Below are 21,152 nucleotides of genomic sequence, written 5' to 3'. Positions count from 1 at the left end.
TTATTCTATTCGAAATTATTTATAGTATTATTTCTCTGTAAGGGAGTTATAGCTAAAAAGATAAAACGTTCTATTAATATGAGCTGATAATATTTTATTATTGAATTCATTTACTTTTTATATTTGATCGATTTCTCAAAGTAAGTTTCAATAAATTTTTTAAACCTATCTAAAATTTACAGCTACCGTAATAAATACATATTTTTTAAATTACTCAATCTATATTGTGCATGGGTGAACTATTGATAAAAAAATATCAAATGTTTTATTGACAATATTTAGGTAGTTGTTTAGTTTGTTCATGTATTCATTTTTACCAAAAAATGAAAACAATCGTTATAACATTTATTACTAAACGATATACCGTCTAAATAAATTTTCTCATCGATAAAATCCATTGTAAAAAAAATCGGTTATTCCTTTTTTGTTTATTTCATCATTCCATCATAGATGTAAAACGACTCTGAAAATTTAACAAATGCCATGAAACATCGAAATCTCATTAAAGTATTGTGAATGATACATTATACTTTCCGTATTAAATAAATGATTGACAATAGTGTGAAACATTATTGAAAATTTTTATGTGAAAGATAGGTATTTTTATTCATTATAAAGAAACTTTTTATTAAAGTATACTGCAATAAAAGCAATAATAAATGGAAAACCATTAAAAAGTAACTCGTCAAGACATTTTAAGTTATAGAGTAACTGTAACTAAAAGTCATCAACTAGCGTTGTAAATAGTTTTCTATTTTTGCGATCAGTAATAGTTACTCGGAAGAAGCAATTTACCATTTATCATCGAGGTCTCTCGTGACACGAGAAAGTAGACAAGAATGCAATAGGAAATATCAAGAACTACGGAGAAGAAGAGAAGAACGAGTTTACAAGAACGTGACGACACCCGCACGGCTCATTGATACTACTAATGTAGGTCGCAGCATTGCCAACTTGAACCGTTATGCAAGCTCATGATGACGTTACAAAGCCCGCATGTCCTCCTAGGTTTAATGAGATCTAACATTGGGGAATAATCACCCCTGTAATCGTAGAAGCTTTCTCTTAAAATTTCTCTCAAACAAAATCAAAATGCACGAGCTAAAAGTTTCATAGTAATAAAAGCTTTTTGTAGCACTGAGGTAATTTAATTCGTTATTAATTTCAACTCCTGTAATTACAATTTACGAGTTAAGTAAAACACAATAACAGTTTGAAGATAATTAAACTGCAATCGTCTGAGTGCAATAGAAGACTTTATTGAATACTCAATGACACGGGCATTCGCACGCGAGCTTTCAAGCTCATATACACGTTCCATCGATCCATTCTCATCGGGGTCAGGGGATCCATGAGCTTTCACAAACGTCTGGTCAATGATTCTACTATACATAGCAACCTGCTATGTAATGATACCACTAAATATATATATGATTAACTTGAAAGCTTTGATAGGCATCTCAGGTGTATCATTTTGTTTCAATTTCAACCAAAAGTACCTTTTTCCCTAAAATTATTTTCATTTTACATCAGATCGTTTGATAAATTTGTAATAAAAGTTTTTCATTTTAGATTTAAATTAGAAAATTATTTTTAATATGATTGATGTTTTAGCAAAGTTGCTGATGTACGTCTTGATTAGAGCAACCTAAAAATGTCTATTGTTTACCAAGTTTATTGCCCAACTTTGCATCTATGTGTAAAAGTATTCAAAATTAATGAAAGAAATATTTGAGATTTGTTGTAGATCATGAGTTAATTAGCATATTTATAAATAATGTAGTTTGTTTTTTTTCTTATTAATTATTTCGAATTATGGTGAAATAGTTGAAAAGGACAGGGATGAGTGGTTTGAATGAAAGAATGTTTTTTTTTTTGGTTGAGCAAACGTATTTTTTAATTAAATTGTACTGTAATAGTATTGCACCTTATTTCTTTACGTATTTAAATGTGAATACTTTTACTACAACACAATAAAGAAGAAAGCGAAGAATTTTATTTATGAAATTTTTTTTTATTTTATAAATAATATAAAATTCTGTTGCAATTTTTAACAAAAGATATAGTGGCTTCTTTACAAGCTCAAATATATTTGAACAATTTAAAGAGAATTTTTCATAAGTTGAAGTACTTTTGAATTTGAGAAAAAGTGTTTAAGTGAATGATTGATCGACTCATTAACACTTTTCATAGATTTTGCGATAAAATAGTTCTCAGTCTTTTCACGAATACATACTGACTTATCGTGGTAATTTTATAGTATAAATAAATTAAATATTTAAAGAAGAAAAAAGTTTGCTAAATAGCCCATTAATTCTGTTAATTATACAGACATAATGGTTAACATTCAAGTTTAACTATCAACAAACAGTTTTTAATTATCATTGAATCTTTTTCTTGGTCTGCGATAATTGAAATTTGTCTTATCATCATTAAATAAATGAATTCGTTAAAATTTCATTAATCTCATGTTGCAATTAAATCAGTATCAATTGAATCTATAATCCGTTATCTATGGCTAAATTTAACAATTGATATATAAATAATATACAGAAAGCTTTAGATAATAATTTTAACCTGGATTCCACCTCAATAATTATATTTGCTGAAAATGTTCAATGTTAATTTTGTATTTTATATGTCGATCTTGTAAATTTACCCATGTCAGCGTCTATTTCTGCTTCAAATATTACGTATGTACATATATTCGTCATCGCCTGATATTACTACAAAGCTAAGTTGATTGAGCAATAACAATGGTTTTAAATTCTTTGTATATATTCTGATGTGGTGTATAAAAACTCCACATATTTTTAACGTTATAATTCTGTTCTCGTAATTTACGAATAAAAGTGCATTCTTTTTGTGTGTCATAAATAACTAGAAAACACAAAGATATGGAAAGTCGAGGTCAAAGTGCATCGTACTTGCTCTCCGAGTTTTTGATCTATATATCTATATTTTTATACTATTTGTAGGTGACAAACAATACATAAAAATTACTCGCAATTGAATATCTTTTGTTTCTTTGAATATAAAATTGGTCTTGAATTTTCAAAAGAAAGTTATTGTATTTGTTATGAAAATAAAATTTACAAATATCAAAATATCGTCAGGTATTGAAGAGTTATATTCAGTTGTTGTCAAGTAGTTGCATGTACATACATATGTAAATAAATATACACATAAAAGATAAATCTGAAACTATTATCGTTATAACTGAACAAATTTTACAATGGGACGTAAAATTGTAATAATTACATCTTTTGAATATAAAACTCATTGAAATGTTTATTTAACCAGGAAAAATTACCATGAATTATGTTTATATAACAATGTTTGATTGCAAAGTACTCAGTTACATTTAAAATTGTAATAGTTACACAACTTATTTTTCCGTAATACACACTTTTTTTCGGAATAGTAATTTAAGAACGAGTTGAATTTTGTAAAAAAATTTTCCAATTCATTATATAATGGCAATAGTGTGACACTACCTGTAAATCTAAGTGCATTCTTATTACACATATAAACGTGTTTAATATGACGTCACTCATTTGATTAACATTGTCGTCACTTTTAATGCGTTTCTAAATGTGTAAAAAAGGACTACAATGCTAATCAAATGGATGACGTCATATTTAACTCGTTTAGATGTGTAATAAAAATGCACTTGGATTTACAGTGTATACTGCAAGTTTGAGATATCTAGAAATAACCCGCCTAAAGTGTGTTTACTGATGCATCATCATACATAAATCATGCCACTGTGTAGTCATTTCTAAATCATTTCAAAGTGTATTAAAATCTTTGATTAGTTTGTAACAATTGTTTGGAATTATTATAATTATTAATTACTTGAAGCTTCGCTAATTAAAATTTTTGTCTTGTCAATAAAATTTCTCAATTTTTTGTTGTTAAAATAAAAGCTGAAAACCAGAATCATCTTTCCACTTGATTAATGTTATAATTCAAATTTTAATTAATGAAAAATACTTGATATTATCATAAAAAATCACTGTTGAACTACAATCTGTTAAGCTAATTTGTCAATTTCCTTAAAAATTCTTTTTTTTTTTAAACTCATTGGTAAAATATCAAAAAAGAGAATTTTACATACGTATGTATACCCGAACTACTCTCATTCCATTGTTCGAAAAAAAACCGCATTCATGTATACGGAAATGCACAGAATTTCACGCTGCGAATTCTAAACTGAATAAAAATTTCCTTCTCTTGTTAACTTTTTTACTCTAATGGTCAGATATCATTAATAACGACTAATAATTGTTGTAAATAACTGAATACTGTATAATTTGATAACGATGGAATGTTGTTAATAACAGTGCAATATACATATGTTATTGAGAAGTTAATCATGTAGACCCTCAGGGTCGCACTTATATTCAACCGTATTTTCTTAGACATCACTTCTACACACCCCAAGATACTTATACTATTGATAAATGTTAATCTTGAATAAAAGAATTATTTTTGTTTCAGAAAAATGGCTACCCACAAAAGTAGTAAAGAAAACTAGTTCCAAACCGAAACATTATGTTCAAGAGCTCTTGAAGAAATTGTACTGGAAATTGAAACATTTGTTTTAGGAATAAAATTACAGAGTAAACTTTCAAGTTATCGAAATACCCGAATAGTATTGAAGAGGTAATTCCACACAAAGAAACATTGGAGAAAGTCACAATTTTATTGATGATAAATTGCAACATTGCTCTATACATTAAATTCTACATGTTAGGAATAAGAATAAAGTGTCAAGAATCAGTAAATCATTTTTCCCTTAACTTTACTCAGCGAGAGGACGATAGGTCTTTGTTTTGTGAAAGTTATCCTTAGACCAACTAAAAATAATTTAAACTTAACTTCACTCCTACCATGTCCTTATGTTAACAATAAACAAAGGACAGTCTGTAGTCTGCAGACCACATGTCCAAAACTTGAAATTTTATGATTCCATAAAAACTATTTCTCTTGAAACATCCCAGCAGTACAGTAAATGCATTCACAATTACTCATCTGTGTAGACTTAAATTTTACTTTAAATTAGATTCTAAATTTTCATAAAACTCTAGTTAAGGTAGTTTGGCATTGGCAAAACTCACAGTTGACTATCCTTTTTTTTAATTTTTTCTAAAAGACCATACCTCCATGACTTGGGAGAAAAAAAAAGAGATTTTTCTACCACTTTATTTAAGAGCTATAATTACTTAAAGTTATGCAAAAATATATGAGCTCTTATGACTATCCTTATTCAATTTAATCAGGAATTAATGATTTATAAAAAATTGGCACTGTTGACCCACAGTAAAAAACATTTTAATATAAAGAATAGTACTTGAAATGTATTTAAGTTAAATTTCAACATGATTCACCACAGAATTTTTTGAAGTTTGTGTTCTACATTGTAACTCGGGATTTGTCTTTATTTCTCCACCATATTTGCTAAGAAAAAATGGTGGTAATGCTAATCAAGCCAACTTATATAAACTGAAGATTATCTTTTATTTATCAACAACTGCTTCATTCAACTTATAAATTATCATTACAAATCAATATACACATACTTTGTAGAAAGTTGTTTGATAGATTTTTAAAAAAATTTTAAAAAACATCATTACTTTTTCAACTACCAATCTGTGGAAGCCAAACCTTGAGTCCTTGAAGAAAGTAAATGAGTGTAGTGAAGTAGAGATGCCAAAGACCCACAGGTCCTAACTTTAAGGAGCAATGATGGACCATGTGTTACACGCGCCAATAGCAGAAAAAAACCATGCTACCAGTGGCGCAAAATGTCTTTTTCTGTATAAACATTTCTATAACTTCAAGAATAAAGAAAATTAAATAAAAATAGTCCCAATAAAAATTGTTCTTTTTGGAACAGGGAATATGCTATACTATTCAAGAGATTTCTACCTATTTGTAATAGTTTAGTTGTTAAACAATTGTTTATAACTAAAAAACTAACAACTGTATGTTCCACTTTAATCTAATGAATGAGTCGTTAGTGCATTGACACCAATTTTTTAAAAATTATTTACAGATATTATAGCTGGCCTATAGATCAACAATACAAATTAAAAAGTATGAATTTACTGTTGGGAATCCAACTACTCCAAAACAGATTTACCCTGAAAAGAATATAATAACAAATTGAGCATTTATTTTTTTATTAAAAAACATCGTAACCACTTCTAATAAATAAAAGAGCTAAAAATTTATTGGGTTTTCAAGTTATTATTTTATAAAAAAATTTTTTCATGTTTCCATTGTGAACATAATTTTCATAACATAATAACAACTGAAAAATTGTCAAAGTTCAAAAACAGTCACGAATTTAACTTTCTTTGTGTAATATCAGTCACGAAAGCGATAATCATGAACTATTTTGTTCAAACGTTGTATTTTCACCTGTTATTATTAATTTAATAAGAAAAGTTTACATGTAAACCTATTATTACAGAATTATAATCCAATTATTGTAATTAATTAACTTCCTCACATAAATAATAAAAAAAAAACACCTTGAAAAGGAAACATGATATAAAATTGTTAAGATTGTTGTTTATTCTCAGTATTACATCATTCTTTACATTGAATAAATTCGAAGAATAAAAACAAGATTGTCATTATTATTTTACAACATATTGAAGGCTACAGAAAAAAATTGAGTAATACGCAAAAATATGTAATATTTTATAATTTAATAAATCTTTATCACAATATTGGCTCATAACAACAACATTTGATTTACTTGAATATTGTTAAATTAAATAACTAGTGAATTCTCGGTTCAACAATAATTAATTTCGAAAAGCATCCAAATCCAATCGACTAAATAATTCACAAATAAATAAACAACCAAAAGTTTATAATCACCAATACTGAATATCATTGGCATAAAATTATCGACATAAAACTCTTATCGATAGGATTATTAATCATTTCTAAAGCTGACCAATGAATTTCATTTCGTTTAGTACTATATCAATGTATTCTAATGCGCCTAGACCTCCAAGAGTGTAACAGCTTTAGCCTCGTCCAACTGCGATCAGGTGATTATACCGACCTAGACCCAACAGCATAACAATAGATTATGCAAGCGTCCCGCATTCTGCTTTAGGATCATAAAAACGAGTCGTTAGAATCTCGATAACGAAAATTATACGGTTAGCTTCTTGATATAGTTATACATATATCAAACCACTTCTGATCAGATTGTCAACAGAATTTTTTATTTAGATCATACATTAGACAGACTTTGTGAATAACAGAGTAATATTAATTTTCTCTCTCTGTTATTATGATGAAAGCTTGTAAGGTGTTTAATAGTAAATCGAGTATAGCACAAATATATTACTTTTTTCTAATCTCACGCGATCATTTTTTAACGAAAAAAAAAAAAATGTTAAAAAATGTATTAACAGTCATTTATAATGCTTACTTCGCATGCTACTTTAGTCGTACACGAGGAAATACGTTTTAACTCAACGACAAAGATGATCGCGGATAGGAAACATCGATTCCACACTGCAATTTTTTCTTCTCTCTTATAAGAAAGTTGTTTTTTTTTTTCATCTTATACTTGGTACATTGATTTTATCTAGTGTGTCGTCAGGTTCATCCAATTTTCACGCGGTAAGGAACAGTTTGTCATATTGTTTTTTTTTTTACTTTATTTTACTTTCCGAACAAAATGCGTACGAACGTGACTACAAAATGATTCTCTTCCGAAACATCGAGGAAACTTGAAAGCTTCACAATTTAAAGGGTTTCTTGTCTCTCTACACGCCAAGAGAAGGAAAGAGTGTCCGATATCACTCTCGGGATATATCACGTTTACATATTTGTGCGATACAGCTAGCGAGTAGTTGCTACAGCAACGTGTCTACTATCCACACTATGTATGAGTTTGAATATAATATCAATGAAATTGTTGTTGAATATAACTGTAGCTTGTTATGTATATACATATCAATATGTCTCATCTATTTCACGGCTTTGCTTTAACTCTCGGAGTGAATATGTGTTACAAGTTCCAAGCGTCATGGGAATTATAATTGCATGAAGCAAACAGTTGGATACGCGAGTTTGTATAATAATCTTCCTATTTATATTGATTTGAACGTTTGAAAGTTTAATGCAATTTAAAAGTAATATTTGCATACGAAAATAGGATTTGAGAAATATTCCTATGAAGAAAAAAGCTGTCTGGATTTATATTTCAATTAAATATTGAAGGAATTTCAGCATAAAAATTCCATTTCAGAAAAATCCGATTATTCGTCTCGAAAGTCAATTAAAAATATACTCAATAGTTTTTCATTGACTGTATTGGTGATAAATGGTCTTTGGAGCGAACGATATGCACTGATATTTTGAAAAAAAATGTCCAGATATTCGTAAAAACGTAATTTCAGTATCAAGCTTTTATAAAAAAAAAAAATCAACATAATATTAATAAAGTTTTTACTTATGCATAATTTGTAAGAGAAGAAATAATTTTTTGGTTGAGATTAATTTTTTGGAATATTCACTCGTAATTTAGAAATTAATATTTGGTTGGTTTTCATATATTCTGAGTGAAACGAGAAATTTTTATATTTATTTTTCTTTGGTATGGAACTTCAAAACATTTTACGCATAATTAATGTAAATTTTTATTTTAATAGAGAAAAGTTTAATTTTCTATTTTCTGGGAAAATTAATTTTTATGCTGAAATTTTTATTTACTGATATACAATATTTACTTCTATTAAATAGATTACATTACATCATTAACATAAGAAAAGTTTTCAAGCTATTTCATATAAGTCTAGTAAAGTTTCTAAAAATGATCCAATTATTCAAACATCTTATTCAATATCTCTAAAAATAATATTTTTATCGTATTAATATTAAAAATAATTTTCTACAATATTAGATTATTACACACAACAGTTTATGATAATATTTTTTATGTTCAATTGACCAAAAAAATTCCTCCCTTCACGAATTCACTTGCAGCTATTACAGATTCTAATTCTGGTAGAGCTATAGACTGTATTTATTGCATTTACGCTGTTTTTTTAGACCCAACAGAAATGCAGATTATTCCAGGAACCTTGCATCTCTTTTAGTAATAAAAACTTTGTCTTTGTACATAAACCTGGTAAGTTATTGAGCAGTTCTTTTGACTTTATCATTTTCCAATTAATAACTAATTTTCCAGACACTTTTGATCCTCCTTTATATTACCAATAAGAGATCAAAAGCTTAAAAATACAAAGTTTGATGAATAATGTGACCAACAATGACCTCAACGAATATTGTATCTCCATCATAAAGGTATAGAAGTGATATTTTATGTAATTAACACTGTCTTTTCTATTGTTAAAATTAGTTCTTGATAGTAATTAGATAATCTTTGTTTTTATATTTCATTATTTTTTTTTTCGTAGTGTTTATTGTCATCTTGTTTGAATTATATTAAACAATTTTCAACTAAAAAATTTTTATTCAAAACATTCTTCTTTAGTGTACAAGTGAACAAGCCAGGCCTCTTATCAGTACATAAATAAAGAATAATACTAGAAATAATGATTTATTTAAAATAGAAAAAAAGGAATTGTTCTTTCGTAAATATTATCCGTTTTGATTTTTAGTGATTTTTTTTTCTTGAAAGCTGAACATCCCGTAATAGAGAGTCAGCTAGTGCATTCGACTTTTGTAAAATAATAGCCATAAGTAATATCGATTTCTGCTATCAAATATTTTTCTCCGCATTTACGTGATTTCGATGGAAACAAATTTGATAAAGTAAAACGATATCATCGTGAAATGTGAAATATTATATGAGTGATACAACAACGATTTTACTCAAAGACTTGAATGATATGAAACTGAAATAATTATTCTGAGTATAAATACAAATGTGTTATTGACAAAAATGACATCACAAAACAGAAATCGTATATGAGCATTTTAATAATTAAATTAATTAACAAGTTATGATATATTCAATACAATACAATGGAATTATTCTCAGCATAAATTCTATTGAAAATCACTCTCAGTTTACAACAAATTCAACTCTCAATTCGTTTACGTAGACAGGATTTGAACTCTAGTTGTGCTATGCTAGCACTGTTGTGTCCCACCAATTGGAATTTTGCTACTATAACCAACAAACTTTGAGGCTTTCAATTATTTCAAACTATTCAGATATAGCTTACGGATATTATGGGAATGCAAGTGAACAAAGCACCGATGAATTAAATTCATATAAACAATAAAGTTCCTTAAGATATTAATTTTCATACATACTTGATACAAGAATATTAGAAACAGTTTCTAAATTTACTGACAATTCTTATCAATAATTAGTAGACATAAAAGCTAGAGAGAACTATAAGATGATTCAATTCTGTTATATATTGGATTGCTGGAAACTCTTCATTAAAACTATACGAGATTTTTGATTTGAAATATTCTCTTACTTAATGATAGCAATGTAAACTGTAATTGACAGATAGATTTTAAGAGCAGATGGAGATATCTCTTCAACTACTCGTAAGATATTTCAATGAATTAAATATCTAATTTCTAAGATTCATCTTGTTAAATAATGAACAAATCATTTTTTGGGATATTTGATTGCATTGAAATCAATTATTAGAGGACGTAAATTTCGTTATTGAGGTGATGTTAATTCATATAACTCTAGAATATTTTTGAAATGTAATTTTTATCAAACTGAGCATATTTTTAAAAACCTTCAGAAAAAAATAATTATCATGGACAGAAAAAAAATGATTTATTTAGAACGTTATTCATTTACAGCAAAATATTTCGTTTAAATTTGGAGTACATGGCTGAAAATAATTCAAAAAATGTAATAAAGAAGATACAAAGTTGAGAAAAATTTACCAAGTTATTAAATAAATAAATAACAAATTCATTTAATAAGGAACATATTTTTTTATTTAAACATAAAGTTTTGTAGTTAATTTATTAATACAATGCACATCGTAATTAATGGCATAGAAACAACTTTTGATATTCAATTTTAACATGATATTTCTGAGTTGTAGAATATAGTAGAATGAAAAGATTTTTTTTTTTCTCTAATTGTAGAACAAAGATTTTTTATTTATTTACGAAAATTCTTGCAAAGCAAATTAACTAACTTGCTTTAATTAAATAAAATTAATTATTTATCTGAAATCACCTTGGTTAAAAGTATTTACTATTTCTTCTAACTAAAAATCTACTTCAGATAAACGACAACCTCTGTGAAAAAAATTGTTTGTTAATCAAACTCATATTTTCACAAAATATGTCAGAACTATGACTTTGACCACATCACATGCTGAGATAACTCGAAACAAAAATAATTCTTTTTCGTTTGTTAAAAAAAAAATTTTAAATACAGATATACTTTGAATAAACTAAAAAAAGTAATAAATAATTTAGTCGGTATCCAACAGAAATTTTTTCACCTTGTCTGGTTGTTTATCTATGAAAATATATTTGACGTAAAAAAAGTACTCGAACTACGTGAAATGAAGCCAACGACATCAAAAGTATTCAAATCATATTCGTAAAATTTTAGTAAAAATTCAATCTTTGACAAATTCTCCATATTTATAGTATAATTTCACCCGAGGGAATATAAAAGAACTCCAATATTTCGCGTCGAATCCATGATATTTGTGGACAATGAGTTAAAAAATGTCAACGGCTTAGCACAATAGTTATAATAAAAGGAGTGAAAGATTCCGATTTAGAAGAATAATCGTCATGTCATTTGGGTGTCGTAAAAGAAATGACTTTTCGCCTTTTAAAGGAAAGAGAAGTATGAGGGTAAGGTTTGTAGGCGAAGGTGAGAGGGGTAAAGTGGGAAATGAGCACGTCCGGCAGTTACGGCTCGCACGAAGAAAAGTATCTTTTCCGCAGACTTGGACGATACAGTGGAGGGCATTCACGTGATAAATCGTGTTGCGTGAAAGCTCCTCTTTGTACTCAAGTCTTTAGCTCGCGGCCACTCAGGATTGGCGTCGGAGAGTAGTTTTAGTACAAAACTATAGACTATATAGACATCATCCATGTATGTATAGCTGATGGTAGATGAACGAAAGCTTCGGGTTACTCAGTGAACTCGTCGAAATTGCCCGTGAGTTCGTGGCAATAAATGCGACACAGGTACGTGTAAAAAGAGAAGATAAAAAACCCAACAAAATGTCACTGAAACTCATCTAACCGAGCTCAGCGGTCTTTCATGATAGCGTGCAGATGTGATATAACTGTTTGTGTATGAGCCTTCTGGCACTGATAAAATTTCATCGTTGGCAATAATTTTTTTTTTCATATAAAAAGTTTTACACTTTTCATTTCTACCTCTCGTCTATTATTTTTTGCGCTGATTCATTTTATTTCGCCACTCAAAGCTTTTCAATTTATTAAAATCTCTTTATTTTTATCAAATTCACTTTTTATGTGCCCAAACAAACAATATAATTAGAATTTCGCTGTTTTACCTATCCCATGTATTCCAACTTATCTAAGTTTCAGTGCATGCAATTGACCAATTTATTTCTATTAATTCATTTAAAATATTATATACAAAAATAAAACTAATTATATTACCATTTATTTATTAGTTTATTAATTAACTTTGCTCTCTGCTCATCAACTTGTTGAGGTTTTAAATTTAATTCTTCGCATGTTGATAAGATAAAACCACTGAATAGCGGAAAAATAACTCACATGTACATGTATCACGATAATAAATCATCTTAAAACATCAATTTTTATATTCAATGAAATCGATCATACGACGTTCTCCAAGCATGAGATAATAATGTCATTGACTAATACAACTAAATGATGTCGAAAGAATATTAATGAATAAAATTAACGCTAATGTATCCATATTAGCAATGATGATTATACATGCATATCATGAAACGAAGAAAAACACAAGCTTTTATGATTATTATTGTGTTTATAGCTTGCAGCTGTTAGTTGACTATCGATTTCTATTCTCTCAGCAAGCAAAAGTAATTTGATTATCACAATTAAGACTGATCTATCACATAATTAACACACAGTACGTAAATGATACTGATTATCATGATATCACGGTTTTTTAGCGGTTAACAAATAAGGCAAACAATAAAATAAGTAATTAAAAACTAAATTAAACACGGAAGAGAATTAATAAAAGAAGGAAAGAAAAAAAACAATAGTAGTGTAGAGTATTAAAGAACGAAGCGGCAGCGTCATTAACAGAGTGAATAAGTAGATACGGCAGAGTGTGTCTGACGACCTTGATAGATGAAAAACTACGACTCGATTGGTGGACGCGTAGAATGCAAGGACGTGCCGGTGCACAACTTGGGCCAAATTTAAAACGGCATATCTTCTTTAAACTTGTCGTTTGCATAACTGTTACATATAATACATACAGGAGGCGTGCGTAATCTCTACTGGAAAACGTCATCGTAACGATCCAACGCGTTAGCATATCGCACACGGGCCATATAATACTACGTACCGTATGTATATGTATACATATGTGTACCTACACTCTCTTCACCCTTCTAGCCTTTCACCCACACTCTCCTCTTACCTTTCGCATTCGCAGTAGCACTCATCGATCATATCATTGATGGATCGCTCATATCGATAATGTCGCATTCGCTTGGGACCATCTATTCTATTTCAATGATAATTAATCACCTATTCATTGATTATTGTCATGCTAATATTAATTCATTGTCCACGTCTTCATAAGTAGATTAGTGAGACAAAACAGGAACATACGTTACAATTTGTTTGATGCTATTTGGTAATTTATCGACAATTTAGTGGAAAGATCGGTAGTAACGGTTTTTCATTTTTTTCCTAGTAGGATGATGATAATGGAAATATTTAATGAAACAAACAACGACATGGTTTTATTTATCCAAATGAAATCTCCAATAAGCTTTATACTCTTTAACAAGAACTCATTTGGGAGCGTTGTAATATAATTTAAATTAGTAGACTATATCTTTTTTTTCTTTTATTAATGTTGCAGTTTTAGTACGAAAATCATGGATTTCAAAGATTGATTTATATGCAAAAGTTAAAGAAATAATACCATTAATCAGATTTACGATAGTGTGATATTTAAGCAGTATGTTTGATGATTAAATATCGAAAATACATTTTGTATTTTCATTAAAAAAATTTTTTTTCAATATTAATTAAATATCTTTTATAATAGAGTCGAGTGGTAGATTAAAAAATGTATCGAAGTATATTCATGTTGGATGTTTTATGACTTTAATTAAATAGCTGAATTAGTAGGAGAAAATTTTTTTCCATCGGCCTTATTAAATAAAAAATGCATTTTGAAAAATGCAAAGTAATGCAAAAAAAAGTGTAATAGAATAATGGAATTAAGAATAACATAAGTTATTACTCACTCTAGAGATCCGGAGAGGTTGATGCAGGTCATGGCCGCCATGCATTCGAAAACCCCAGGGAGAACCACCAACGAGGGTGACTTCTCTCGCGCTCATTTTTTTCGTTGTCTTGTTCTCGTTCACTTACAGCTTTCACACACTTTTTTTTCAAAGTTCTCTTGAAAAAAAAAAAATCTATTTCCTCTTCTTCTTCTTCCTGTTCTCGTTTATCTCTTTGTTTTGGTCCACACTTTTACCTGCTATCTTTTTCTCCTGACCCACCACAACGATTCTTCACAGCTCCCTTGCGGTTTACACGGCCTTCTTGGATAAATAATACCCACAAGGATATATTTGTAATAACGGTAAATATTATTATCGCGCACGTTTGCCGGCACACGCAAAACAACAGATGGAACTCGAGGACCGCACTCGGCCACTGCTCGCGCAATACTAAACTCTAATTTCCCCGCCACCCTCCGCAACCCCGCGACGACTACCGCAAGCGACGCGAGCATCGACGACGTCGTCGACGCGACGTACACTCTACTCAACAATCAACTTTGATCAATGATTATTTATTTATCTATTTTATCTCATACACTTCTCTACATTATGACTTGTACTTTCAGCTAAAAATGATCTTATTCTCTTATTTCCGCTTTCATCTTCATTTTTATGTCACTCTAATGTCAACTTCTATACTCAACAAAATTGTGTTTTTGACACTTCCATATGATCAGCTGATCGATCACATCTTCCATCACTTATCTGACACTTTTGCCACTTTTTAATTTAATCATTTTGTGTCTATTTTCTACCATCTTTCAAACCTAGAACAAATAATATTTATTAACTTAATTAATCTTCATTTATTATTTAATTTACTACATTATCATAAATTAAATAATTATGACTGATGATATAATGAAAGTTCACTTAAACTTCGTACATTAAATAACGTATTAACACGTAAGTCAAAAGGATTTTTTCGTCTGACCTTTATTTAAAATATCTTAGTAATTATTATATTATTTGCTATAAAAATAATCAAGATATCTTAACTATATTTTTTGTTTGTTTAAATAAAAAAGTTAATTATATTATTTCATTTCATGAAGAAAGAATGAAGAAATAATTGACTTAGAGTCATTTGAGTTCAGAATATCTTAAGATAACTTTTTATTAGATGTAATTGAATTCCATTGTTACTTATTATATTTATCAAACTATGTAAATGTTATAAATAATTTTTATCACAAAAATATCATTGTTATTCACAAAATTTCAATTAATGTATCTAATTAAAATACAAAACTTTCAATTTTTAATGGGCGAAGAAATCGAAGCAGCCAAAAATATATGAACAATTCATAAGTATAATTAAATATGTTTGTAAACATTAAAATCTTTATTAGGTAAAGGCGACCTGGAAACTTTACTATAAGTTTTTCAGTTTGGAAAAGTTGATGACTAAATAATAACCTTTCGAAATACATCATTTATAAATAATTAAAAACATAATTAATTACAACTATCAAGAAAACATTTCCGTTAAATCAATAATAACAAGTTAATTTTTCAGAATATAAAAATACTCTTGACTATTAAAGTATACGTCATCACTGTGAAACTAATTAAAAAAGGAAAAAAGAGAAATCCGAATTGACATTTTAGAGAGTATTCCAAAAATAAATTTCTTATACTCTAAAAGATAGTGAAGAGGAGAAAAAACTCTCCACGTCTTCATCATTAAATCATCCGCTATGAATATGTAATTATATTAAAAGAAGCCGAGAATATTCAAAAGAATTCTCCACTCATATAACGATATCATTTTTACCAAAGTGTCTTTGAAAAAATATTTATATTAAAATATCGTGAACAGTCGTCCAAGTTTTATTAAAAATTAAATCAATTGTATCAACATGGTATTGTCTTTTGAACATAAATCAATAAATTCAATCAACTGCATCGAGCTGACAAATGTATTATATCATCTCAATGAAAACATTCAATACAGGATCCTCGATATTTCTGTAAATATATCTTCAAGTCTGGACTCCATTCCAATCTGAATAAAAATGAAACTACATGTTTTACATCGATTCTCCAAGAACAATGTAATAAAAGAGCTCAGTGTAAATAAAACCAATAATGGTTTCTTGCCAAGAGAGAAATACGTGCAAGAGTTCAAGTCCATTCTTATTTCTCATCAGATTGGTCAACATAAAGATGCTAAATTTTCTGGAAAATGTAAATAAGAAGCTTCTTAAGAATGAAGAAAATAAATTACTGCTTTGTCAAGAGACAGACAAGCTCGTCTTTCTATACTCTGTATCTTGTCTTGTGTCGTAGCTTGGTCGTGTTACACTGATTGGTACTCCAACGACGTAATTACTCTGGGGAAGGGACTGATGTTGCTGAGTAGAGTAGCCAACATTCACCTCGATTAAACTAAATGACGACGCTCGTTACATTTAATTCAAAGCTTCTAGACGGACGAGACGAATTTTGTAAAGAGTCCATATATAAATTGTATCATGTAAACTATAGACTTTGGAGTACAATTTACAAAAGAATTCAATGTTCTTTTGAGTATTATCCCACTGTGCAATTCATCTTACGTAATAATTTATGTTCATTCAATTAAGTCTTATTCATTCTGAATAATACCTTGTTTGTTTGGTCTTGATGGAATCATGGTATTTGTTTTTCTCTAAATTTTACTAAATATATATAAAAAATTAAAACTTTTTTGAATTAATTTAATTTTTAGAATTATTAATTTTGTCATTGCAAGTTTTAATACAATTAAAAATTTAATAATTGAATAAACCTTTTTTTGCTTTTGTTTAGTAAAAAAAATCCCTTTAACTATAGATGAAAAAAATGCTATAATTGCTTGTTAATTAATGAAAGTACGGCCCAGAAGAATCAACAAAATTAGATATAAATTATGGCAAAAATTATTCCGAGAATGTGAACCCCAAAAAATTCGTAAATGGTTGAATCAATATATATGCTAGCAAGGTCAATCGATGTATCTTGGGCTAATTGAAAGCTAATCAAATTTTTCATTAAATCGTTGAAATTGTTTCAAAATAATTCCATTAGACAGTTACAAAAAAATTCAAAAAATTTTTTTAAATTAAAAAATATCAAATATTTTAAGGATAATCAGCTTCTATATTTTATTTTATTTGAAACGATGAGATATACGATTACAGAAAATATATATTTTTGGAGAAAAGTCCTCTATTGTATGTTTACTCTACACATTTTTATTTTCAATAAAGAGGAAAATATTTTTTTATGTTTTTTTCATGTTGTGGTCTACCACGTCTTTAAGCCGATTGGTTTTGTCCAATAAAACGAAGCTAACGTTGCCGCAAAAGATCCCACATAGCTATTATATTTCTGAAACCAACGAAGAAGAAGACTATAAGGGGTGGGTAAATTATTAACGGAAATTAAAACGCTTGGAGGTGAACTTTTACTCTGATTTACGACTTCGATAATTCTGTCCTTACGATCCCCAAGTCGTTAATTTCGTTCGATCGCTGAGACGAACATTTTACGTCTCGTTTCACGCAAATTTTCTGTGATATCAAAGCAATAGAGCAGCTATTTCAGCACGATTATTTTGATACCTATGCATGCGGCATACCGCATCCCATTTGCGTGCTCTTACATTCCTCTTAGATTCTAATTACGCCATGAAAATTTCCCTATTTCTGCTTGATCATCATTTCAACGAATGAGCATTTAATTTTTTGCTTGTTTTTTTATTGTATCTATGAATACGAAATCCTCGTGTAAGCATGTTTCAAAAAAAAAAATATTAATATTTACCATAAAGAACATATGAGCACAATAAAAGACACCACGAAACTCTAATTAGATCTCAAGTATTCACTTGTATGTAACTACGGAAAAACAAGGACATTACGATTAGCCGTGGAACTTTAATAATCAATTTATAACTCTGATAACTTTCTCCTCAACACTAATTCTCTTCAGAATGAACATTAGTCTAGTATTCACTTACAAAATATCAACAAAAGATCATTAAAACTTTTTCGAACTTCTATTAAATAAATTAAAATAAACCATTTTTTGTCAAAACGAACCAAATTGCTAGACAAAAGTTCTCGTAATCGAATCTCTTGAAGCTTTTGCTTGTGTAGAAAAAAAAATTACTTAAATAATTATAAAATAAAAAAATTGACAAAAACTATTAGGAAACAAAGTCGATATTATTTTGAAACTAAATATCAGAAAATTAAATTATTATTGAAAAGTAAAAGCTTTTTAAAAATATGATTTAGAAAAGCCTATTGCTTCGGTTAAAAAGTTTTTCAGTATACAGAATGTCAAACTTTTTTTTTGCTGTGATAAAAAACAGTTTTTAAAAAAAAATCACTCGAATGAATAGACGGAAACATGACATGAATTGAATAAAAGATTGTTAATTACACGTCATCTGTATAACCGAGTAGAATAAGATCACAAATGAAAGAATTCACAGTGAAAACAATTTATTAATCTACGATGACAAGGGCTTTTTTCTGGTTTGTTTTCATTCGTTTAAATCCCAAGTAATATAATATATTAAAAGGTAAACGAAACCCTCGATGGACAGCAAAGATCCAAACATCAATAAAAAAAATGTTACCAGTAAGAAATTGGTTGAAATCAAAACATGTAATTTTTTTAAAAATATAAACAACTAATTTCACAATTTGTTATTTCATTTAATGATAAATTCTTTTTACTCAATTACTCAATAAATTTCTCATCAGCTGATTTGATTGATTCAGGAAGTTGGTTACTTGGGGGATTGAGTAGTTTAATTAGCCAAAAAACCGTAAAAAGGAACTTTCAAACAAGATAATCAATGACATTTTAATTCAAAAAAACGCGAGATAAAGCTAAAAGTTGAGCACAAGTTAACAATAAAGTACATAGTTCATGGCTATTACCAAGGTCCTAAAAACTAGGGAAGCAATAAAATATGACAAAAATGTTTTATCGCCTCTTAGAAACATTACTTTTACTTTCATAAGTACTTCTGTGAAGTTATTACACTATTTAAATGATTAAATTTCTATTCTACCATTTATAATCAACGATTAAAAATAATTAGCCATTCCTATGATTCGACTTTTACATTATAATTTATTTTTATTTCAAACCGAAATTCCACAAAAACATGTATGTATATGTATATGATGATAAATCGATTTCATATATTTTATTGCGAAAATCAAAATAGAAACTCGATAAGTCTTACCGGTTTGTTGACATCATGAACTTTGTACGTATGACTAGACTAAAGAATATAAGATAAAAATTAATGTCATTCGTTTTCTATTTATTTTTGTCTCCGCAATTTTATTCGCCGCTATTGTTTTTAATAGTTACGTTATGTGAATGATATAATACACGAAGGCCGAGGTAAGCTTGGCTCGAGTGTTATGTTTACTTTTCACAATACGCCAGAAGTGATGAACTAAACGTCTTTTATTACCTGATACGAGTAACCATGAAACAGAGAAGTGGGAGTATTATCGTAATATGACTATGTAACGTATGTTCTCTAAATGTCGTAGCTATCATAAAATGATAATATAACGCTTGCAGTTGTTTGATTAATTCACGAAATAAATTGTGGTTTATTATCTATAAAATTCAATAGACAAGTTATATTTCCTTGCTATCAAGCCCTAAATCTTACTATTAAATACTATTAAAAAATTAATGGATCATTATAATGCATTTGAAACATCAATAATCCAAAAATCACTTTAAAAAAATAAATGAATTCATATACGAGAATCAATGGAAATCTCAAGTGACGCGCAAGTTTTGGAGTTAAAATTTCTAAGTAGAACATAAGTTAAGTACTTACCAAAATTTTGTATGATGAATAGCTCTATTAGTACCTGACGTCTTTGCTTAACCACAATTCTGTATCAGAGATTATCTCACGTGTATCTTGTGAATAAATAACTTGACACCGGCTATTTCTCAAGATCAAGGTCGCAGTGATAATCTACTGGAGTGACGCTCTCACAGTATAACATAGTATAACATGCGTTACGCTAGACAACATGTCAACTGATAGGTACGCAAGCGCACGTGTCATGCTGAAACATCGGGTGGAATATAGGAAATTCTTCTAAATCTATGTTGAAGCTTATTATTGAAGTGATCAAAAGTTTCTGCAGACGGCAACGACTCCATTGTTTTATTCGATTTGGAGCACTGTCAATAACTATAATATGAACAGTCAGCAAAGCGCACTCACGTTGATTTGTGGTAAATAAAGATTTGTTGGTAATTTATCAATTGTGGAAATGATGTCGGTAAATGCATCATAATGACTGTAGGTATATTATCGACGGAGATGACGTATCATTCGAGCTTTTGGCTCTTTTTTGATCTGACGTCACTCAGCAACAAATCCAAACGGTGAAAGACGCGCGTGGTATCGAACAATGTCAGTACGTTTACTTTAATCTTCAATTAGTATTGTTGCGATTAATTCTGTTTAATTTATGCTCATTACATTCGTGTCGTTCTACACAAACAACTTATTTAATAATCATAATACCAAATTAATATGCTATTCAAAGAATAGAGCCAATTTTATGCATCAATGTATGGAAGGTTATGGGCGGAATAAAGACAAAGGTT

The 21,152-nt window shown here is 28.7% G+C and overlaps 1 protein-coding gene across 1 annotated transcript in view; it reads right to left on the bottom strand.

Moving 5' to 3' along the window:
• The window catches only part of LOC118075047 (uncharacterized), a 114,134-nt gene extending 93,528 nt beyond the window's left edge, over positions 1-20,606 (bottom strand). The window contains exons 1-2 of the mRNA XM_035096646.1: positions 20,365-20,606; positions 14,472-15,283 (exon numbers count right to left, since the gene is read on the bottom strand). Coding sequence (XP_034952537.1) covers positions 14,472-14,567 — 96 coding nt within the window. The 5' untranslated portion in view covers positions 14,568-15,283; positions 20,365-20,606. The remainder of the gene's footprint in view (positions 1-14,471; positions 15,284-20,364) is intronic.
• Between the last annotated feature and the right edge of the window lie 546 nt (positions 20,607-21,152).

The sequence above is a fragment of the Chelonus insularis genome, unplaced genomic scaffold, assembly GCF_013357705.1.
Source record: "Chelonus insularis isolate UGA/USDA-ARS -01 unplaced genomic scaffold, ASM1335770v1 contig_144_pilon, whole genome shotgun sequence".
NCBI classification, from domain to species: domain Eukaryota; kingdom Metazoa; phylum Arthropoda; class Insecta; order Hymenoptera; family Braconidae; genus Chelonus; species Chelonus insularis.
The sequence above is the reverse complement of the archived record's forward strand: the minus strand, read 5'-3'. Positions and strand labels throughout refer to the sequence as shown.